This window comes from Serinus canaria, chromosome 5 (assembly GCF_022539315.1).
Source record: "Serinus canaria isolate serCan28SL12 chromosome 5, serCan2020, whole genome shotgun sequence".
NCBI lineage: Eukaryota > Metazoa > Chordata > Aves > Passeriformes > Fringillidae > Serinus > Serinus canaria.
In genome coordinates this window covers 38,892,852-38,916,380 of record NC_066319.1, presented here as the reverse complement: position 1 = coordinate 38,916,380, position 23,529 = coordinate 38,892,852, and the positions used below count along the sequence as shown (strand labels likewise).

Below are 23,529 nucleotides of genomic sequence, written 5' to 3'. Positions count from 1 at the left end.
TGCTACAGAGGCTAAGGAAGTTTAGAAAAGGAGAAAAAAATGACAGATACAGAAAGAAAATTGGCCCTCTGGAAAAAGGTCCAAGATCCTTTATACGAGATAGGCTGAATGCAAGCACTGGCACATGACCAAGATAATAGTCTCCTACCGACGGACCTCACCAATGTCTGGAGATCAGCTTTGTATCTTCTTGTTCAATAAATAGGATGTTAAAATAATTGAATTTTCCTTTCTATTTTGAGTTTCTTTTTCTATCTGTAAAAGGAGTTTTCTTGGTACTTGGATTTAGAAAAGTAGGAATAAGGGTAAAGTGAAAGAATCTGTGATAGAGCAAATGGGAGCCACAGCACAGGGCTTCTTTTTCATTGTGCTCTGAGTAGAGTTTGGCTCCGTTTTCTCTAGAGCCTCCTCCAAGGAGCAAACCCAGAACATTCCCTCCCACTTTTCTCTTTTTTCGAGCTGAACAAGCGCTTCAGCCCCTCCTTGACCACGGCGTGCTGAAGGCCCCGACCACGGCCGCGCCGCTGCGCCGGGCTCGCTCCGGTGTTCAGCGGTCCCTCGCGAAGGAGCGGGGCGGGAACCCCGGCCGCCGGGCTCCTACGGGAGGGAGCGGGGCGGGCGGCGGCGCGGGGCCCGTCCCGGCGGCCTGACCTGCCTGGCGCCTTCCCGCCCGCGGGGGGCGCTGCCGCCCCACACCACGGCCCCGGCGGGACGGGCGCTGCCTGCGGGGAGCCCGCGCCCTCCCACCCGCGCCCGGCGGCGGCGGCAGGGGTGGCAGGGGCGGCCCGGCCGTCGGGAGCTGCGCCGCGGGTGGCTGCGGGCCGGGAGCGGCGTCCGGGGTCCGGCGGGAGGGACGCGCGTTCCCGCGGAGGCCGGGCGGCGCGCGCCCGCCACGCGCAACTGCCGCGACGGGCGGCTCGTCACGTGGGCGAGCGGTGACGCGGCGCGCGGAACCGGCGGGATGCGGCGCCGCGAGCGGCCGGTGAGCGCGCGCAGTCGGCGGAGGCGGGGGGAGGGGCGCGGCAGCGTCCGCGTGCTGCCATGGACACCGCGCGCCAGCCGTCTGCCCCCTCCCCCCCGTCCCCCCGGTGTCAACGGCGCAGAGATCGGGAGCGCGCGCGGGGCGGCCGCCGTCCCGCTGCTCCCGGGCTGTGTGAACGCCCCCGAGCCGTGCTCGGTCCCGGCGTCCCGGGAGGGCGCTCCGCTGGGTGCGAGGCCGGGCAGGCAGCGGGAGACACGCTCAAGCTGCGCCGGCGTCCCCGTTATCCCCAGGGGCGGGCGGGAGGACGCCCCGTCCCGGTCGAGTGATAGCGCCGGCCGGCCGGTGAGGAGGGGACGGGCGTTCCTGCGGGCGTTCCTACCCTGCGCCACCGCTGCCGGCTACGCGAAGAGCTGCCGGTCCCGGGCCGCGCTCGCCGCCGCCGGCGGGGCACAGGGGGGACCGCGGAGGTTTTTGCCAGAGGAGAGGGAAGGCAGGTAGGGAAGGTTTTGGGGCGTGCTCAGGGCGAGGGTTTAGGTCTCAGCTGTGGGAAGCGGAGCAAGGCGGGACGCGCTGGCGCCGGGATGCGCGGCAGGGACGGTGCCAACAACCCCCGGGCGGCGGCGGCGAGCGGGGCCCTGAGGCGCCGTGTCCCGGGCACTCCCGGGGAGCGGCTGCGGGAGCCAGCGCCGGGGCGCTCCCAGCCCGGCATGCAGGCACAGCCCTGAGCGCCCCACGGCTGCCGGCAGCCAAGGTCTGTTTTCCAGGAATAGCGGCTGTGCCAGGAAAAGGAAAAGGTGCCGTTAGAGCCCCGCAGGTGTGCGCGTTCGCCGCTCGGGAGGGGTGCCCGACCGCGGTGTAGCGGTTTCCTGCAAATGCTGCCTTGGGCTAATTAAAGAGGAAAATTGAAAACCCACTTGGCCAGAAAAGTGAATAAATAAATAATGTGTATTTGGAGCCTCGGTACGGGGGAAGAAAGATTAAAACTTCCGATAACGCATGTTTGTGAGTTGGTTCTACTTTTTCCCCCTGGAGTTTAAAGCTGTAGAGCCAGAATTTTACCGAAAATTTATGTGTGCATATGCCATTCTTTTTATGGAAATACTGGGAAATTCTGCCTTTGAATTCAGTTATTCCTTCTGTTGGATCTTCTAAACATTGCACTTTTAAGAAGCTTAAGGTTTTGTCAAAACAATCCAAGAAAGCTATTTTTTTTTTTCAACAAAGTTACTCCAGAAAAATGTAATAACTTCTTTTTTCTGGGGAAAAAAAGGTTAAAAAGTATTTATTTAGTCACGAGTGTTAAGTGTTAAAGCTCTCATCTGGGAAATAGATTTTTGTGACCTTAAGAGCAGCTCATCTGGAAAATAGATTTCGTTACTGTTTTAGCACAGAAGAATTTCCATTCTGAATGATTTCTGGTGTGCTTCAGCATGGAAGAATATTAATTGAATTCTGCAATTTTGTTTCCTAAAATAGTTATTTTTATAAAATATTTGCCTGTATTTATATAATTAATATTTAGAATTATTTTTGAATATTTTTGTATGCCTCCAAATAGTTCCTAATATTATGTTAGGAAACAGAAGTGAAATTCTTGTGTATCTCTTCTATGCTGCTTCTCCCTCCCCTCAGATCACATTCATTTTTACAGGGAGATGCTTCTGTTGTGGGGTTTGTGTTTTGTGTGTCATTTGTCAGAAATAGTCATGTCTAGAATATTTCTTGTCTTGAAAATTACCAGTGTCTATGGTGAGCTCTAAGTAAGGTTGTGTTATGCTGTCTTAAGGTTAGTTATTATTATGGTATAGTTTTTACTTCTGTTGTTTAAGGACACTTTGGTTGGTTTTTTTTTTTTCTTCTTATTCATGCTTTCAGTCTTGAAACATCCCAGTATTTCTGGATCATAGAGTTTGCATAGCTCCCAAATTTTTTATATTGGAAGTACTTCAGTTTTTTCATTTAGTACCTAAAATCTCTTGTGTACAGATGACATTTCCATATGTTTCTCTGCATTGGGAAATGAGTGTTCTGTCCCATTTTGCTGGCTCAGGCCTCAGGGATGTGGAGGTCAATTGTAGTTTTTGTGTAAATGTTTTACTAACTTGAACTCAAGTTAACTTTCAACTTCTTGAAATTCATCCTGTGTAGTTATATAAGCATGTTTCACTGCTTGTATTGAGTAATGATAAACTCAAATTTGAATAAAACAACTCGATTGGTATTTGATGTGCCTGCATGACCTTACAATTTGCCTGATCCGTAGTCCACTCCTGTTAGCTGGCAGCAGAAGTGAAGAAGTGCAGGCGCAGTGTCTCTTGCCATGGTGCTCTGGAGGTGGTTTTCATTAGGAGTCCCTGGAGGGGAATAGCTGTTGTTTCCATCCTGCTTCAGGTGTGTGCTTAACGTGTTCATGGTCGATGCTGATTATTACCGCTCCTTCTGAAGGACAGTAACTGAGCCTGTTGATGGGGAGCTGTAGGCTTTACCTCGCTGGACTGCTTGATTGCATTAATTAGCTGTGCTCACAGAACAATTACCCTGTTTTCACCTTTCTGTTTATTGTTAATTTTATTCACCCTCTTGAGTTCTGATACCAGATAGGACTTTTAAGTTGTTCGAGAGGAACTGTTTTGAAAATATTTTTCCTTCTCAATAGCTTATGTCTTGTCTATTTCTACTCTGAATTTTGTCTTCCATACTTTTGATTCTGTCTTTCCACATTCTTTTCCATTTCTGTTATGCTCTACTGGCTTCTCTCTCTTGCTCTGATTTCTTACTCTCATCTGTTGTCATTTTGTGGACATTGTTTTGATGGTGAGCTTGATTAAATGGACTTCACCAGTCGTTGAAGGGGCTCAGTGTGGGTTTTTCATTCTTAATGAGGGAGAGGAAAAATAGAATGTCATGGTGATTGGTTGTAAGTTTGTTGTTTTGTTGGGGTTTTATTTGTCCTTAGAAGTATAAAAGGAGAAAGAAAAAAAGGGGAAATGTAGAAAACAGAAGGTGTGATATGGTGGAGGATATCTGAGACGAGATAGAGAAGAGAAGCTTTATGAGGGAATTTCATCTGAGACTAAGGTTCTCTAGGTCTGATAAGGAAAGTATGAGTTAATGATGGCAGTTGCTCAGATATTTTCGGATCATCAGAGATTCTGAGGCTTACATAACTGTCACATGTGCTGTTTGTAATAGGACTCTGCAGTTTGTTCTTAAGACAGGTGCTTGGGTTGCATTTGTGATAGTTCATTAAACAAAATCCTTACATTGCATGAGAATAAGAGCACCTCTTTGAACCTGCTGGGAGGTGGCTCTCACTAAGGCACCTTATGTTCTGTTAAAGCAGTGCAGCTGCTTGGATTTTCAGTGGCCCTCCTTGCTGTGATGGAGCAAACCTGGGTAATGCCAGCTGCATCTCAGTACAAATCCATAGCTACAAAACTGCCAAACTGCTTGGCACTTCTCATCAAGCCTCTCCAGAAGAGCACTTTGTTACAGAACTACCTAATTACGCCTTTCCACTTAAAACCTGTATACTTTAGAAATTACTGCAGTTGGAGTTGATTTGTCACAGACATTGGCCAGGGCTGTTGTCTGCTACTGGAATTGTGCTGAGTTCTTCTCAGAGTGTGCTTCTAAGGCAGAGAGGATCAGGAGTCTCTGCCTGCATTTCTGCATTTGTTTGAAACGGGAGGATAAAAATGAAGGTCACAGCAGACAGGTGAGGTTACCCATCTGCAGTGGGCTGTGCACTTTGTGGCTCTAGACATAGCAGAATGCTGGAGTGAGTTAGAGAGATGCCTGAGGAATGTGATGGTTTTTTGCTGGGAATGGGTAAAAGTTCATCTCCCTTTGCTGTAACTGGGGACAAAGGTGAAGAATGGAAATAATAAAAGTCTTACAAGGGCTGAATCTGGGATAAAAGGTAGTGGAGTATAAGTGAACCTTTTGGGTGTGGGAGAAAGGTGTGAGGAAATAGAGGCTAGAGTAAACACACATAGAAAGGAAAGGAGAGGGTTTAGGAATGAATCCATGTAGGATAGAGGCAGCAAGTGAAGATTTCAAGAGAATGAACATGGTGGGGCTGAGCAGATTGTAAAAGACAGTCAAATGTAAGAGCAAGCAGTGGGCAGGGGTCTTGGGCACAGCTGATGAACAGCCATATAAAGTAGAATCTGCAGTGCTGTGGGTGGGTGCGTGTGTTACCAAGTGTCTGGGAAGTGATAAGGAGCTGTTTGCACCTTCTGTGTGCACAGTGCTCTGTGTGTAGGTTGTGCAGGCGATACTGCATATGGTGGGACATCTGGCCACATGCTCTTTTCTGCTGTTAAAGATGCCTAGATATTGTCCTTCTTTTTACCTGGGCACCCCATGATTTCTGTGCCCATGTCTTTTAGTAGCATATCTTAGGAAAAACACATGCAAAGGGATAGGTGTTAAGGGACGATATAGTTGTATCTAGATATCCAATACTGTGTAACAGTGTGGGACGCTGTTAGAAGCTTTGTAAGCAATCTGAGTGTTTGGGGTGACTGCTTTAGGTTTGTGAGAGTGTGTCGGTTTTGCTATGATTTTTTTTGTTGTTGTTGTTTATAATTCTAAAAATAAAAACAAAACAAAAAAGATAGAAAATAAAAATATGAAAAAATACAGAGAGGCAGAGCTGAGGTGCACTTCAGCCCCTCTGGTGCGGCTCGGGCTTTTCTCGGAGATGGGGATGCTGCTGGAAGGATATGCCTTCATTCCCTCTGTGTGCTAATTTCTCCCAGCAGCTGTTCTTAGCCTGAGATGAAATTCTCTTTGTTTGTGACTCTGAATAATACTTGTGTTCTGCCCCAGCATCTCAAGTGTGTAAATGTTAAAGTGATTCTGCCCACAGTTCCCCTCTGGCAATGCTGGTTTTCAAATAATATTTGGGCTTTTGGGAGGAGGTACTGGAGACTCTGAATATTGAAAATCTGCAAGACAAATAAGAGAAAGAAATTGTCTAAAAGTCAAAACTAGAAATAATGGAAAGCAAACTACTTCATCTCTTCTGTGCTTGTGAAATGGAGAGACCTTGACTCTGAAAGAACAAATTAGTTGGATGTAATTGTAGCACTAAGTGCAATAAACTCTTTGTGAATGAGATGTTGGAAAGCACCTAAAGGGAGAGTGTATGTGTACAGAATGATTTATTTATTATCTTTTTTAACAGAATTTTAAAGGAGAGAGCTCTTGGTAATTTCCATTCCTTTCTCTTTTCTTTTTTTAACTCTTCAGGACCTTCTGCAGCCCTGTGATTGCTGATACGTGCTTGACAGCCTCAAGGTCCTGGCAAGATGGCATCTTCCAGACTTCCCATCCTTATAGCACTGGCATTTTCCTCTTTGCCCTTTGTTCTTTTACATTCAAACAGGGAAATGTGGTTTCAGGAGTTCTTTCCACCTAATGTGTGCCCTATAAATGCCAAAGCAAACACTTTTTATGGCATCATGTTTGACGCAGGAAGCACTGGAACCCGTATTCATATTTACACCTTTGTGCAGAAGAGCCCAGGTAAGACCCCCATGTATGTTGACTTAGGTTCCAACTTCTCAAAACAGTTTTGTTTTTTGCCAGCTCAGCATTTGGGAGCAGCTGAAGATTTCTACAGTTTGTCCTTCAAATGGTCCTCCTGCAGGTGTTTGTTGTCCATTTGTCAAGGTGTTTTGCTGTGTAAATACCTTTTTTGTAGGTCTTTTGAGTCTCAGAGATACAATTCTGGGTATACTGAAGAATTCTAAATTTTCAAACATTTTCATCTATGCGGCTGCTTAAAAGGAATATCTCATTGAGATGAAAAGATACTTATGCTGGTTTTGTCAGGTTGCACGTTACCTTGCATTTTATCAAGAGATACTTGAATTCTGCCTACATTTATGTCACATTTTGTAGCAAATTAAAATCAATAAATTAAAGAGCTATTAAGTACAGAAGATCTGGGCCATTTCCAGGAGAAGTGTGCTGAGATGCTCCACACTCCAGTGTATCTGGTGCTCACATGGTGCAGAGGTGCCCGATTTTGGCTGCACGTGTGACAGGATTCAGGAGAATGAAGTAGCTTGGGTACAGTGAGCCAGCAGGTTTGCAAAGGTTGAGGGCTGGTTGCTGGCACATAGTACTTTTGTGTTTTTGCTTGGCTTCATCCATGGTTAGGAAGGTCCAGTTGTGTTTGACTCAGCCTGGATTGCAATACTCAGGGATAGCACCTGCACCCAAACTGCTCTGGGAGCAGTGGTCAAACTTGTTTGGCTTCTCAGCCAAGTACTTGAGCACAGTCAGCTCTGTTCTCTCTGAGCTGGATGAATCACCTAAGGATAATTGGGAATTGATAGTGTGTGTTTTAATATGCGCTAGTATTTCACAATTCTCTTTAGGACAGAAAGGGAAAGAAATTTTATTAAGAATAGGTGACAGTTATGCTGCATTGTTGTAACTTACTGTAGTTCACAGATGGTAAGTGAACATACTTTAATTATAGCAACATGTTATTAATAAATTGTTTGTGAACTTGGAGGGTACAAGGGCAAGTTTCTGCTAAATATGTTCCTGAAGTAAAGGAACAAGCCTTGTTTCAGGAGGGGAATAATCTTGTTTGCAAGGAGAATCAAGGATAGTCACTTCACAGGAGTTCAGGGCAACCTTTTGGAAATTACAGAATAAGATTTGAGTTGTTGACTGTATCATGTAATGTTTTGTTTGTGCAGAAAACCTTCCAGAGGTGGAAGGGGAAATCTTTGAGTCTGTGAAGCCAGGTCTGTCTGCATATGCTGATCAGCCTGAAAAGGTAGGACTGGCCTTCATTCCCTGGGAGTTGGTCGTGCTTCTATTATATCATTAGATTCTACCAAGTTGAAGTATTACTGATTGCAATTGCAAAAAGTCAAGAAGAAATGTGAAAATTCTGCTGCTGTCTCTCTAAACCTGTTCCTCTACTTTTGTAAGTTAAGTTCAACGTGGTGAAATAGGAGCTGGTATTTTACATATTTCATCAGTGGAAGAGTGGATTAATTAATTGCTTAAATGGTTATATAACTAGACTATATGCCTTTGGGAATTTCAAAGACAAAGTGATTTTTGTCTCTAGCAGCATCCATATTCAGTGTTTATTTCCTCTACAGCTACCCCAAATATGAATAAATGCATACTCTGTCTCCTTTAGAAGTAATTTTCTCAGTTCTGAAGTAAGCTGCCATTTTCCAGACCTCCTGTGCTGACAGGAAGCTCTTTTACAAACTAGAGGAGGTGCCAGAGAAGTGATAGATTAGATCCTCTATTTTGTGTGCTTCAGCAGCCTTGAAGTTGGGGGCTAGCATTATGGAGATTTCACGTTTCTCGTTTTGCTCAGTTGGATTCCATGCAACAGGAATTTGAGTGTGACACTTTATGGAAGAGTGAATGGATTTGGGATTTTAAAAAAAACTGTTACAAGGTCTCCTGTGATTTCAGTAAAACTTGTTTTTGGATGGGAGAGGAGAACTCAGCCCAAAAGAAATTTCTAGGCATTTCACAGGAGAATGTTTATTGCTAATGCCAAACTGTGATTGTTAGAGCAGTGGAAATAATTGAGAGCCAGCAGTGACGTCTGTACCTTGTGTGGTAACCATTGCACAGCTGGCATTTTAATTACAGTATTTGCTATGGACACACTTGGAATTCTTATGTTGCATTTAGTGAAATCTACAGATGTTTCCCCTTGCTTTGGTAGCCTCAGTCAGTAATTGCACCATTTAGTTTCAGCATACTGCAAGATGTTTAGGTTTGTCAGGTAATCAGTTCCCTCACCTCCCTCCATCCTTTCAAAAAAATGCCTTCCACAAACAATTATATTTATCTCCCCTAAAATATATTTGTGAATACACCTTTCCTTCAAATGCAGACATTCTGTTTAATATTCTAATGAGATGTCTGGCTTGTTTTTTCTACTTATCTTGGGTGTGGGTATCTTCTGCTGGTGAATACTGTTCTCACAAGTTTTGGGGGGAAACTGAGAAGCCTATTCTCTGGTGGCCTGTAGAAGGAAACCATATAAAAAGCATATTTTTCCTTTTAGGGTGCTGAAACTGTCAAAACGTTGCTGGACATGGCTGTAGATGCTGTGCCACCTCATCTCTGGAAAAAGACCCCAGTAGTGTTAAAAGCCACAGCTGGACTTCGCTTGCTGTCAGAGGAGAAAGCTCAGGCTCTGCTTTCAGAGGTAGTACTAAGTTGTTTTGGATGCATGGTATTGTTCTCCCTGTTTCTTTTTTTTTTTTTTTTTTTTTTTTTAATTCAGTTCTTATTCTGTTTAGTATAAGAGAATTTAATCTCTGAAAAGAGACTGTAATCCCTCAATAGCATAAAACTCGGAGTGTTTTGTCTGGTCCTGAAATCCTGTGTCTTGCTGTGGTGGAAGGCATGGAGAGAGACCTACAATAGTTCTTTCCTAGCCCCTACTCCACACACTTGTTTTAGTTTCTCCTGCTGTGTAAAGCAAAACCTTGTCACCCTCAGAGCAGAAAAAGTCTCTGGAGACCAGGAAATCTAATCACTATTTCTTTCCTCAGGTGAAAGAAGTCTTTGAGGAATCACCATTCCTGGTTCCAGAGGACAGTGTTGGCATCATGGATGGGTCTCATGAAGGTATGTTTTTAGGAGGGGTAAAAAGTTAAAGCAAAGAGACATGGGAAAAAGAGGGATATCTTAGGAACATGAGAGGGAAAGAAAAATGGTCCCTAAACTAAGCAGAAAAAAATAAATGGTTTCTGGCCCTGTTTGAAACAATGCAATCCTGCCTTTTTGAGGTGCTGTTTATTACTTGGTCACCTGTTGGGCTACAAATGCAGATACACAAAGAGATTTCACAAGTTTCAGATCAAAACTTTGTCTCAACAATAAGCATTGCCTGATGCAGGCTGACCAGCTGAAGCCTGCTCCAGGGAACTGGTGGTGTCCACCTCTGTAAGGCTACACAATAGAGCATGGGGTAGCCTGCCAAGTTTATTTAAAATCCCTCCCTCTTCTACTGTCACATGTTTGCCTGTGTTTGGTGAGAAACATGTAAGTGTCAAGCAAGCCACTGGAGTCAAAGGAGCTGTTTGTGTTTTACTGGTTGCAGCTCTGTCTGTAGTGTAATTATAGAAACCTTAAGATTAAAACACAGAGTGGTGTGAATGCAGTTTTCAGATTAGGAATTGAAATGCTGGACTGCAAAAACAGGCCCAAAGAAACTTGTGCATTGTATTAGTTCATTACTTCTTTGTGTGTTGTTTGGATAATAGGTATGATTTATGTATACTGCAGTTGCATGGATATTACAAAGTCCTGCCTATTTCAGCTCATGAGACTTGTATGAATCAATAATGCATCATGTAATTTAATTATGAGTTTTAATTAATCTTTGAAGTCTGGGGTGGTTGGGTTAAGCTAGTAATGACTTCCAGGTAAATAAATAACCTGTGGAGGGCTGGTAACAGTGGGCAGGAGATTGTGGGAGTATTTAATGGTGACTGGGTTTTTGTTTGTTTTTTTTTTCACTCATTGCAGGAATTTTAGCCTGGATCACTGTGAACTTTTTGACAGGTAATTAATTCTGTATAACTACTCTAAACTTGAACTGGAGTATCTTCTGTGGAGGTGACCACCCTAAGTTCTTCTGCCTTGGCCATGCTTTCTCTGCCTGCTCTCTCACCAGTGCCAAAGCAATGGATTGCCTTGGGCAGACTGTGTTCCAGAGTCTGTAGTAAGAAGGAGACATCTTAACCCTGAAGGTGCCAGACTTTACTCAGATCTTGGAGGCACTGGCAGGCTGGTTTCCCTAGCATGCTTTGGGGAGTGGTACTGCTAATGTGTGGGAAGAAGGCCTTGCAGTGTTCTTCATCCCAGCGTGAGCTGTGCAGCTGCAGTGGTGTTGCAGGGCATGGTGCCTTAGCACTGCTGGCCCTAAGAGCTTCTGGGAGTGCAATCTAGCGAAAAGAAAATCAGTACACTAGTAGATAGATGAGCAAGCAAAGGCTGCTCTGGGTGAAGAGAAATTATACTAGCTGCTTTGCCTCTTACTGCCCTCCCTTCCCCTACTGCTTTTGCACAGCTATATGGTGGTTACAAAATTTGTGTACTCTCCCTGACACTCTTCTGCAGGAGACACTTTGTCTCTTACTTTCAGCTTTTGCTTGATACCTGGAGATTTATCTGCTTTTGTCTCTTTGGAGGAGAGATTTTAATCCGAGGAAGAAAGTCTGTGTCTCATTCCATACCTTCTGTTTGCCTGCCTGTTCTCTCTGAGGTTTTTTTCTTTGAAGGGCAGCTCAGCCCTCCTTGTATTGCTGTGATCACTGGTGGCTGCCTGAACATCCACACAGTGTCTGCATTTCAGCATTTGTGCACTTGGGGCTGTTCTGAGCACGGTGTTGTTTGCAGGGCAGCTGTCTGGCCAGAACCAGCAAACTGTTGGGATTCTGGACTTGGGAGGAGCCTCAACCCAAATCACATTCCTGCCACGGTTTGAGGTGAGGAGTGGTTAAAAGTGCGTGGGTTGGGACTGCAAGGCTGGTAGAGAGACCTGAGCACTGCTGCACTCTCTGGTACCACTTTGTCAGCAGTGGCACAAGCAGAACATCCATGGTTTACAGAATATCTGTATTTCTGTTCCCTTTGAGATCAGCAGCTGGCTGATAGGCACTTGCAAACAAAGGAGCCTGAATCATGAGGAAATAAAAAAAAAGCAAATGAGTAAAACCAAAAAGAAACAGCTTTTGTTTTCTAGACTCAGGCTGGGAAAGCCCTATTAATGTTGATATTGCTGTGTATTCAACAAATGTGGAACATTTCTAGGTAGTATTCTTGAATATTAGAAGAAATGTAGGGGCTGGTCTATCTTTTTTTTTCCCATTCAGTCTGATAACAGATCTTCACTAAGTTTTGGAGGGGAGGAATGTTGTATAGGGTAAATTTCTTTAATAGTAGCACAGTCAGTTCTCTGTTTTCTTATAAGTTTCTTCTCATTCCTTTTGAGCATTCTGCTCTCTGTCCTTCAGACACATCTGCTGGATTTTTTAGTTCTATAGCTGTTTAGAAACAGTTTGGACTGGGACCCAAGTCTGCAGTTTGCATGAGAAAAATAACCTGTTCTGTACCTTCATATTGTGATGTGTTTATGTCACTCTTTCTGAAGGAGTCTTTTCTTTTACTTTTTTTTTATAGAGTTTGAGATTATCAAAGGATGTTTGGTGGCTACAAAACACATGGCTTTCACATCAGGATGTTCTAATTCTGCAATTGAGTGTTATGTTGAAACATGACATGCAACCTTATCCTGTTCAGCAAAGCTTCAAGTATACTTTGGGCTTGTCCTCTGTTTTGTGTTGATAACACCTGCTAAAGTGGGCACTGGACCAACAGGAAAGGGTGTTGCATGTCAGGGTTTTGGAGAATAAATAGAACTGTGAAACAGGCTGAACTGCAGCTCGGGATTCAAATGTCCCTTCCAGCCTTGCAGGAAAAGGCCTGGAGTGTTTGCTGCTGACCAGGACTAATGGTGTGAATTTGTAGGGCAGTGTGGAGTCAAGGTTCACGCTTGTACACTGTCTGCTTCTCACCTGTGTTGTCAAGTTCAAATAAATAAACTCAGTATGTTTTTGGGAGTTTTTCCTATCTGACAGAATTAGTGGGGATACCTCCCTTTGATTTACAGTGGAGAGTTCCTTCCTGCAGTCTGAGGCAGTCACATGCTTCTCTTGTATTAGTTTTGAATAAAATACTGTAAGAGATTCATTAATTAAATATGAATTAAAAGCAAGTAGAAAACATATAATGACAACTGCAGGGAGCTGATTTTAATTTCATGGCATTATTGCCAAAGCTAAAAGCAACTGAAAACCAATCATAGTAATTATGAAATTGTCTGTCTGGTGTCTGCCTCATTTTTGTGAAAGTAGGGCATAAAAAAGACAGTTGTTTTCTCCAAACTATTTTTTTTTTGAGGATCTCTCCTTTAAATAGCTTTTGTGATGTAAGGTTTAGAAACAGAACTCAAAATATGGCAGTCTGTGTGTATGAGGCCAAGGATGTGACAGTGACAAGTCTCAACTTGAGACCCAAAACAAATTTTGATTTGTATTTGCTCAGGAGAAGCTCAAGCTGAATACCATGAAATTCCTTTCAGCTTTGAACAGGCTTCTGTCTAGGACTCTAGAAAAAATAACCCAGATCTGGATCTCCTTCCTTGCATGGTAACTGTAGGACTGTGCAGGTTCAGTTCTCTCAGAGATTGTGCTGCTTGGCCCAGAAAAACCATGGATGAAAAGTGAATGAAAGTGCAAAGAGCCAAGGAGTGGGAGGATGAGGCCACGAGGAGAGGAGAGGCAGAAACTGAGACTGAGAGCTTAGGGAGTGGACACAAAGAATCAGTAAATGATTGCTGGTGCTGTTCAGCCTTACAAGAGTGTGAGTTAGTCTGTCAGGAAGCTAGGGCAGGGTACCATTGGGATGGAGGTGTGCACAGAGAGAAGACTGAGAGGACAAAAGTGGAGGTGGTGAGCCAAGAGGCTAATTTAGGTGAAGCAGACCTAAGACTGGGAGTGAGTGGTCACAGTGTTTCCTTGAGTACCAGCAAGACATTTGACATGGTGAAAATGGGGCCTACATCTTGCATTTTTAATTCTTCTGAGTACCTCAGTTTAGGTGCCTAGTGTGACTTGAAAAAGTCCATAGCACTTATAGTGCAGCTGTTTTCTGGTAATGGAGATTACTCAACTCTCTACATGTTGAGTAACATGTAAGTACTCTGGAAAAAATCAGGTTACCTGAATTAGAAAGTGTTTTCATCCTGATCTGTTGTGCTTCCCTGTTATACATTGAAGTAGCACAAAGATGCATATAAATAAAGTGGGTGTTAAAAGCTGCAGATATTACAGCAGTGGCAGCATTGGAAAGCTGTACTTTGTTTTCAAAGCAGATCAGATAAGTGTGCAGTAAACTGTATGGGTATATCTGTGATATTACATTAAAGTTGGTTATTCTTTATTGTATAATATAAACAAAACAATTTTTTTTCTTTTATTTAACTTCTAGGAAACTCTGAAGGAAACCCCCGAGGACTTTCTTACCTCATTTGAAATGTTTAATAGCACGTACAAGCTCTATACCCACAGGTGAGGAGCAAAAGACTGCTATGTCCACTGGGGAAATCAGCCTCTGAGCTAACAGCCACATCATCCTGGTACCAGCAGCAGAGACCATGACTTTTTTACTGCTTATCTGCATGGAACAGTAGAAGTGGAACATGACATTAGCTGGCTGTAAACGTTCCAGAATCATGGTTAATGTCACTGCAAGGGAATATTAGGCAGTCTGTCAAATGAAGGGACACCATTGTGAACCCATTTTTAAGGAAAAGAATTCTTATTACTGGATTCAAGCCAAATATTCTGAAAAAACCAGAAAGGTAGATATTGTGCCAGTAGTCAGATCAGAGATTTGGTAAAAGGATTTCCTGAGACTTAGTGGAGTGAACATTACCATCTCAGCCAGTTATAGAATCTGCTTACTTGACAGCAGAGCTGGTCTAATAGTCATCCTCTCCTACTCCTTACATTTGCTGATGTAACTAATTGCTGTAGTCATTGATACAGTCCATTAGATCACCTAAAATAATTGGGATTCAAAAATCATCTCCTAAAAATTGAGAGAGCGCTGGAGGTTAGTTTAACTCTGAATATTCTGGAAACATTTAAAATGACACGACAAAAGTGGTAAGTGGCCATGGGAATGGGCACTTGAGATGGGAATGAAAGAGTCAACAGGATTTTAATCTGGCTGTGTTGCTGCAATGTGTGACGACATTCTCATAAGCATTGTTCATATTCTAGCTTATAATGAATGTAGCAGTTACCTATGGAGTCAAAAAAGGTGAATTTCACACAAAGCCACAGTTCTATTTTGTGGGAGGTTCTGCACCCTAAGAGCACATAGTTTTGTGTGTACTACATAAGAGTGGCTGCCCTATTCCCATGCACTCAGCACATACCCTTCTTCCTCCCTCATTTTTAAGGTGGTGCTTTTTTGCTTTTCATGATCTTGTATAAATGCCACATCAACTCTAACCACTTCCTGCAGTTTTAGATTCACCCATTTTACAACTCTGTATTTCTTGCATTTGTGTCACTCTTTTGGCCCTCAGGGTTGTTCTGGCAAAGGGAACTCTGTTTTAGAGAAGGAGCCTTTTGGGAATCAGAGGAAGGAAATTTGGTTTGGGTGTTCCAGGACTAAGGAAGAGGGCTAGGGGTAAAGCATAAAAGATGTGCAGGAATCAAGACTATATTGTCTGTCTTTTGTTGCTCACAGCTATTTGGGGTTTGGACTAAAAGCTGCAAGACTGGCAACGCTTGGAGCTTTGAACATGGAAGGTATGTTCATATACTAAAACATTTAAGATTTATGAAGAGATGTTTAGACTTAGCCTTGTGTCAGCAGCCCATTTCCTGTGTGTCTTCACTTCTGTATCTTGTGCTTTTCTATGTTTCTGATGGTATATATTTGTCTGAAAAAAGCTACCACTTGTTAAGAGGTTGTCTTGTGAGACAGCTGCTTTTCCCTGTTTTTGAGATCAGCCAGCAGGGACATTCAAGTGCAAATTCCAGAAATGCACATGTGGGAGCATACAAACACCATGGCCAGCCACAAGCACACAGCTTTACAAGCATCCACAGAAGCATAAGCAGCATGAACAGATCTTTTTCCTTTGGGTTGCTCTTAAGCCAAACCCACTTTGTAGGCCCCTCTGGTATCTGCCTGGCCTGTGGTGTTCCCCAGACCTGCTGTGTGCACTGCCTTAGTCTAGCTGGAATAGCACATCACGTGCTCTCACTCAGTAACCTGAGTGCATACTCACATTCCTGAGTCTTTCCACTCTCTCACCCAGAGCTTGAGCCTTTTGTCTAGTCTCTGGCCAGGACCTGGGATCTTTCCACCTTCTGGATTCTTACTTGACAGCTAGATGGACATGTGATAATTCCTGGAATGTACTCAAAAATAGTTGGGAGTAGGGATTATGATGATAGGACAGACTGCAATGATTGGTCACAAGGCTCAGACAGAAAAGTACATGAACCAGCTGCCTGCTTACTTGAGACTGTCTTGTTTTATAGTCCCCTCTGGTTTGCCATTCTTGCACTTCCCTGATCCCTTAATTTCCCCTTTTCCCAGCCTTTGAACCTTTCCCTAAAACATCCCATAGCAAATTTTGCTGTCCCAGAGTCTGCCTCAAGCATACTGTTAGAAGTTTGCTTTTTCTGTGAGACCTGTGTGTGCAGCAATAATAATGTTTTTTTCTTATCAGTATTACAGTATTTAATAATTACAGTTATTAATTTACAGTATTTGCGATTGAACCCCTCAAAAGTACATTCAGCTGTAGTGGCCATTGATCTCTGTCTTAGGAGTTTTGTCTTCATTGCTCAGTTGCTTTGTTTGTCTTGGTTATCTGCTGTCATTAGGGTTTGTGCATCTGTGTGTTTGTCACCTCTCATTTCTTGTCTTTTCTGGTGAATAGCCATTATCCAGATACCCTTGTACCATTTATCTCATTAAGAAATTACAAGCCTGGTTGCTCTGCTGTTTGCAGGACAAAATGGACACACCTTTTCCAGACTTGAGACTGGTCCTTAATTTGTAGTCACTTAGTGCCACATCCATCAATTCAGATTTTTGTTCTTTCACTTAAAGACTTTATTGAAGATCTTTCAACCTTTTTTGGTTCTGCATATTGATTTATAGCTATGTTAAATTCTGTGCTTCATGACTCTCCTCTCTGCTCTCTTTCCAGTTGTGGATGGACAAATGTTCCGCAGTTCTTGTTTGCCAAAGCAGTTGGAGGCAGAGTGGCACTTTGGGGGAGTGAAATATCAGTATGGTGGCAACAAAGAAGGTAAATTAAGGAGACTTGGGGTTTTTTTACAATAAGTCTTATCTCCAGAATCTGAGTTTTTCCTTGTCAAATATTTCCTCAGTTAACTGATGATGATTGGGTTATGAAGGATATCTGTCCAGTTGCAAAGGTTGACTTCTGAGAAATCCAGATTAAAATCTGAAGCTGTAAGAGTATCTGACCTGTACCCCTGTCCTCTGACTGTGATCTCTTATTACAAATCATACCTTTATAGGAGATTTTTAGAATTATCTGTGCCAATAAGAGAGGTATTTTTGAGGCTTTGAACAAAGTGCAAAACTTCTGTTTGTGTTAGGGTACAAACATTTTGGCTTACCTGTTAATCTCACTTGTGGAACTGTTTAAGTCTCTAATAATAGTAAGTCTCTAGTGCTGCGTAGAGAGGGTGAGTCTGCTGCCATCCTAGACTTGAACAGACTGGGGACATGAGAGCTGAATTGCAGATTTGGTGTGTGTGGAGTAGGTTGGTAAAATTACAGTGTGCTGGGGAGAGAAAGCAAGGTTTTATCTAACAAGTGGCAGAAAATGTAGAAGATTCTGCTGGCCACAGAACATGTCAATGGGCGTTTTGCCTGACATGGAAGTAGTTTGTGTGGCCCTTTTTTCAGACACAGGAGTGATCTGCTCAAACCAGTTCTACTTGATGAGGGGCTTTTAGAGTCCTTGCCAGTGTGTAGATGCCATGTTGTATTACAGAAGGGATATCTAAGTTCTTGTTCTCATGCTTTAATCTCTGCTTCTTTAATTTTGCATCCTGTTGCCACTATTTCTTCCATCTCTTGCATATGCTCTTTGGCTCACCCAGTCTATGTTTTTCCTGACAGGAGAAACAGGATTCAAGCCTTGCTACTTGGAAGTACTCAAGGTTGTCAAAGGGAAACTTCACCAACCAGATGAGATTCGGGAAAGTTCCTTCTATGCTTTCTCCTATTACTATGATCGAGCAACTGACACCAACCTAATCGGTAAATTTGGGATAACCTACTACATGTGAGCATGTCTTCCAGAAGGTAGCCAGAGGAACCCTGGTGGCTGGAGTCATGGGGAGCAGAGGAAGGGAATGTTATTGAGAAAGAGGAAATACACAAAATGCCTCGAGGGAGTGACATTTATCTGTCACTGCAGTTTGGTGTTCAGCACATGAAATGTGCTCAGGGCTCCAGGTACACCTGCAGCTCTGTGTTCTGTTCCAAGCAGGTCTCACTCCTAGTGCAGCATCCCTGAGTTGCACTCTAGGGTCAACTTGGATAAAGAATTCAAATGCTGTCAGGTCTATGATGATGTTTTCTCACATCTTTTTCAGATTATGAACATGGAGGTGTTTTGGAAGTAAGAGATTTTGAAAGAAAAGCCAAAGAAGGTAATTGTCATGAGCTGGGAAACTGGTTTGGACAAGAAATAACAAAAATATGAATGTGTAGGCAGTACATAATGTGACTTGGAAGAAAAGCAAATTTATTTAACCTTTATTTAACTTACACCTGTCATGTTACTTTTATTAGTCAAAGACTCTAACTAATGCAGAAGACAATACTGATAGAGCAGTGAGGGGTTGGTGGCTTTACAGCTCTGTTCAGGAGATAGTTCATAGAGTCACCATAAAAGAAAGTGAATTTGCTGCATCATTTGATGCAAACTGCAACTCTCTGAGTTTAAGAGAGCACTGAATTCTGTAAGTCTGTCACCTTAAATCCTATTTAATATCCTATTTAACAAAATGAAGGGAGAGGGTTTTTAAGTCTGACAGCCTCTTCCACATTCCTTTACCTCCCCCTGTCTTTTTTCCTGAATGCTTATTCTAGTTTTGTGGAATTCTTTGTGGAGTCCACCTCCTGTGGATAAAGAACTCCCACCCTGCCTGGCTGCTGATGGCTAAAAGCAGTTACCTCTGTACTGTGATCATTCTCAAGACAATAAGACATATTTTTCAACAGAAGATGCTTAATTACGTAGTTCAGGACTGACATTTTTTCCTAAAATAAGGCCTAAATTTTAATGATTTTTCGGTTAAATTTAATCTCCCTGGAAACTTGGATGATTTTGAATAGGAGGATTAGGCTCTAAAGTTTGAGTGTGGGGTGGTTGTTATTTTTTCCCTGGATAATGAGAGAGCTTATTTCCCAAGATGTAGCTAAGATCTTACCTAACATTATCAAACCACTTACTTAGCTAAAGTCTAAAGACCATCAGGAGATCAATTCTGTGATCCTGAACTAATTCTTCTCTATCTCATTTCAATAGTAGAAGGATGCTGCTCATCTTTTTTTAGAAGGAAGTGAACTCTGCTCTTGCTGCTGGTAGAACAGGGCAGCAACAGTAGGTCTAGAAAATGACGCTAAGTGTAAATACATTTCCCAGTCACTGTCACCCTGACTACAGAATCTTGACTTAACTGCAGCGAGGGAGTGGTTGGTTGGGCAAATAGCCTCTTCCATTTCCTTGGACAAGTGTGGTTGGAAAAAATAAAATAAACTGCCATTCTAGAAGGTGAAATTCATGATGAAAACAAGTGATGGTGTGTTCTTGAAAAAATAAGTAATCTAACACCCTGCTGGTTATCAGTTGAGCAGAGTTTCTTCAAAGAGCTGTGTAGATTATGTTGCTGTAATAAAAGATGTAGTTATGATGGAGTTAAGAGAAACTGGATGCACTATATGGTTTATTCTCCAGCATTGTAGAATAGCTCTGTAGCTTGTACCATGTGTCATGCATAACCACTAATAGAAGAGGGTGGCTTGTTTTAGTAAGCTTTGGCTTGAGTTCAGTTCAAATGTACAGTGTGGATACAAGTTCTTATTTTGCTGAGATCCCTTTTTTATTTCTTTTTTCCTTCTCTAGTCTGTGATAACATGGAGAGGTACAACTCAGCCAGTCCTTTCCTCTGCATGGATCTCACTTACATCACTGCTTTACTAAAGGAAGGTTTTGGATTTAGGGACAACACAGTCTTAAAGGTGAGAAAAAAAACAGTTAAATCCCAATTGATTAATATGCATTAGTTCATTTTTTCTGACTAATTATCTACTGAATCTTTTGAGATTTGTAACATGTAGTTGCTGTCATTTGTGCAACTTATGAATCTAGAGAACTGTGAGGAATAACTTGTTTTTCTTCCTTTATAGCTGACAAAGAAAGTAAACAACATAGAGACAAGCTGGACTTTGGGTGCTACCTTTTACCTGCTGCAGTCTCTGGGGATGACTTATTGACTTGTGATACTGCGGTGGACTTCAGCATTTCTGAAAATGTTGAGAAAGTAAATTGCAATCTCCAGGTATGGTGTGTTCAGCTGGACTGGTCACAGAGCAGAACATGGACCAAAAATATACGACAGCTCTTTACCCTGGATTGGCATTGTGCCTAATGAGCGTATGATTTATAACTGATTGCCATAAATGATCCAGAATCTGCCTTAAAGTCAAAAAGCAAGGGGCTCAAAACCAGCTTTCACCAGCAAGTTTGTTAGAAACACAGAGTTCCCGGATGTGGTGGCAGACTACAGACACGACTTCCCACACCCCCTTCTATTTTAAACATACAAAACTCAAGTTTGCTTGTGAGATGTTAAATACAGAAATGAAAAATAGCATCAACAGTGATGCAGAGAAAAGTGAACAGCTCTGGATGCTGCCAACCTCAGTATTCCAAAAATCCAGCTGCTAGCTTAGCAAATACATGGCAAGAATATTCCAGTCTTTCAAGAAGGGCCTACTATAAGTACACTTTGGGCATGGTTTTGAGAAAGGTGTTGGCTAAAACATAGTAATTTACCAAGCTTTTTTTTAGGCAGTAGGCATTTCATAAGCAGAATGTGTGCTTGTGTTTCAGTTTTGCTGCCTTTTCCTAAGTCTGTGCAGCTACACCATACATCTGACTACCAGACTTGATAAATTTATTCATTTATCATGTAGTCATAACACATAGTTGTGCTGGCACAACGAGGCAGCAGTGCCAGCTATTGAAACTCAACTGCCAGAAGAAGAGCTTGTCACATTCCACCCACAAGGAGATTGCAGTCAGATGAAATGGCTGATCTGACAGCTCACTTTGCTGTGAGAGCCAGTTCTGTTTCTCTGCTCTCAGCAAGGCACACCCACAGCCTTCTTCGCTCTGCTGCTGGTGCTCCTCAGGTTCTTGTATGAACTGATTCAGGACAACTGACCTGAGGTGGTGCTCATCCAAGAGTCAAGTCTGGTGCTATCCCAAGGACAGCAGGCATGGCACAGCCCAGCAAAACCTGCTGGGCCAGCGAGCGGTCTGAGCACTGTTGTCCCTTCTGCTGGAGTGAGCTCTAAGGTGTGGTCTCCCATTTGAAACCCATCCATTGCCCTAAGTATAAACAGCTGTACCCTAAGTAAAAACAGCTTCTTCTACCCCATGAAATAATTGGCAGCTTGCTACTGTCTTCACCTCTTCAAGGAACGTGTAAGGTACAGGTGAATTTACCCCATCACAACAAAGAGGTATTATTACTCATGTGACTAAGGGAAACTTCTAGCCACTGATGTCTTGTGATGAACATTTCCCTGTTGGGCAGTTGCAGTTACCCAACTGTCCAAATTGCAGTTGCTCTAAAACACCTTTCTGTCAGACCAAAGACTGCCCTCACGCTGCCTTCTCTGCAAACTGGATTTGAAAATCATTGGTAATTCCCTGCAAAGGGAGGAAATTGTGCACTCATGTCTTCAGTTGTCTTGCCAAACAGTTTGGGGACTTAGAAATTTGCCTTATTGTGAACATTAGTCCTTTTCCTCTAGTTAGCAGTGCAAGTTTGCCTGTGGCTGATTAAGCTACCGCTTCTCCTATCTCAGGTTTTACAGCACAAGGGTGCGAGGCGTGCTTTTGATTGAACAAGTTCAATCAGCAACAAGCCAAGGGTTGTGGATGGAGCCATCCATACTTATCTCATCACTGACACTTTGCCATGAATTCAGGCTGCTTTTTTGAAACAGCACGTGCTCATCCTAAATGTGTACTCCTTACCAGAATCTGTTTGAGATCCACATTGAGAAATTCCAGTGTCACACCAAAGTTCTGTTCCTTCCTCTCTGGAAGTTTCATGAAGAAAGTAATTGCAGCCTCTTCTCAACCATAAACATTTCTTATTTCTCTTCCTACTATACCAAGTTGGCAAAACTTGGTATATGGTCTGGTCTGCAGAACAAGGTGACTGCAAATGCATTCATTTTGTCTTCAGTGAACATTTCTGTATTCTCAGAAAACACAAAGTCGGTTGCAGTGGTTACTGGCCAGGCTGTGTTATCCTAAGAACAAGCTAATTCATTAATCCAGAAATCATCTTTGAGTCTGAGCCAATGACAAACTCTTGACAAACTCTTACTGGATCCTGGGGCTAAGAGCTGGCAGCAGTGAGGCTGTGTTTTGAAGGTGGGATGCTCTACCTAACGGAGAAGCAGCAGCATTATCTGCCCCTTTAAACACACAAGCACTGAGGAGGGCTCGAGGGCTGGGTTTAGTCTGAAGCAAGGAGGGGCTAGAAGAAGGGTACTATGCAGAGGAAGTTGTTTTTTCTGCATTCTTTTCCTTAGACTCTGGTACTACAAATGCTAGGGGGTAGCGTCTGCTTCCCAGTACCAAAGTTGCATTTAAGCTGAATGCTCAGGGCCTTCATTTGTCAGTGGCACAATTCATTAACTGAAGCAGAACTTCTGCTCTCTGTTACTGGCATGATCCTTCAGTTATCGGAGAAACAAAAGCTCTGTTAAAAGAGCTTTTTAACAGAATTGAGCCCCGGCTGTTTACACCTGAACCCAAGTGGGTGGGGGGATCTGGACAACCCGGTCAAGTCCTCACACTTACCCTAGTGCAATGAGATTATTTATTACCTAAACTAAAGAGTAAGCAGCCTTTTAAGAGAAGAGCTCTACTTGCAGCCCTGATTTTTATCTCCTCCTTTGTAATGTTTTTGAGCCAGCCACTAACAAGAACTGCCTAATATGAGTGACTGCAGAAGCACAAGTAATGGCTTTCACTTCAAAACTTCACTTTCCTTAGGTTTCGTTCTTTCTGATGTTAATTTCTGAACCTGGTCACCCACATGTGTAAATCTTGCCCATGGGCAGTGCTTAGTTTAATTTTGTGAGTGGCAAATGTCTAATGCAAGAGGCTGGTGTTTGGAATCGAAGACAGAATATCTTGAATTGTCTATTTTAGTAATTAAAGCATTTTTAACAATATTCAAGGCGTTGTGGTATAGTTTTCTTTCCTGGATATTATTGTTGCCTTGTACCTTTTCCATGGAGCCCTTAAGACTAGCCAGTTCCACAAGAAACACCATTATTAAATAAAGCACCAAGAAAAAGGCAGGGAAAAGGGTGAAAGAATGACAGAGTTTTGAAATATATCTGCCACCATGTGCTGTATCCCTCTGCTGCAAACTACCCCTTCTGTCTGAGCTGAGATGCCAAGAAGCCAGGAGTTATGTTACTTCTCTAGCAATCATATCAGAAGAAACTGAAAGTAATTAAGCAGTAAAAGCTGTTAAAAATTAGCCAGCAGCTGGCAAAATTCAGCACTGTGTTTGCCCAAAGACAGACAGCTGTTTGCACCTCACTCTTCAATTCAGGAGGCCCTAAAGTAAAAG

General features: G+C 42.9%; 1 protein-coding gene across 4 annotated transcripts; it reads left to right on the top strand.

The window, feature by feature from the left end:
* Nucleotides 1-790: 790 nt before the first annotated feature.
* On the top strand, nucleotides 791-23,122 carry ENTPD5 (ectonucleoside triphosphate diphosphohydrolase 5 (inactive)). 4 transcript variants are annotated; one of them, XM_050975760.1, is made up of 15 exons: nucleotides 1,331-1,476; nucleotides 3,246-3,373; nucleotides 6,242-6,517; nucleotides 7,708-7,787; nucleotides 9,054-9,197; nucleotides 9,547-9,622; nucleotides 10,526-10,561; nucleotides 11,399-11,487; nucleotides 14,051-14,130; nucleotides 15,323-15,384; nucleotides 16,803-16,904; nucleotides 17,750-17,890; nucleotides 18,229-18,285; nucleotides 19,764-19,879; nucleotides 20,048-23,122. In XM_050975760.1, exons 3-15 carry the CDS (start codon nucleotides 6,301-6,303, stop codon nucleotides 20,132-20,134), a joined length of 1,287 nt encoding a protein of 428 aa, XP_050831717.1. In that variant the 5' UTR covers nucleotides 1,331-1,476; nucleotides 3,246-3,373; nucleotides 6,242-6,300; the 3' UTR covers nucleotides 20,135-23,122. The 4 variants fall into 4 exon arrangements, with proteins under 4 accessions (XP_030095704.2, XP_018762957.3, XP_050831717.1 ...); XM_030239844.2 differs by lacking the exons at nucleotides 1,331-1,476; nucleotides 3,246-3,373 and adding an exon at nucleotides 791-982; XM_018907412.3 differs by lacking the exons at nucleotides 1,331-1,476; nucleotides 3,246-3,373 and adding an exon at nucleotides 1,015-1,324.
* The last annotated feature ends 407 nt before the right edge of the window (nucleotides 23,123-23,529 follow it).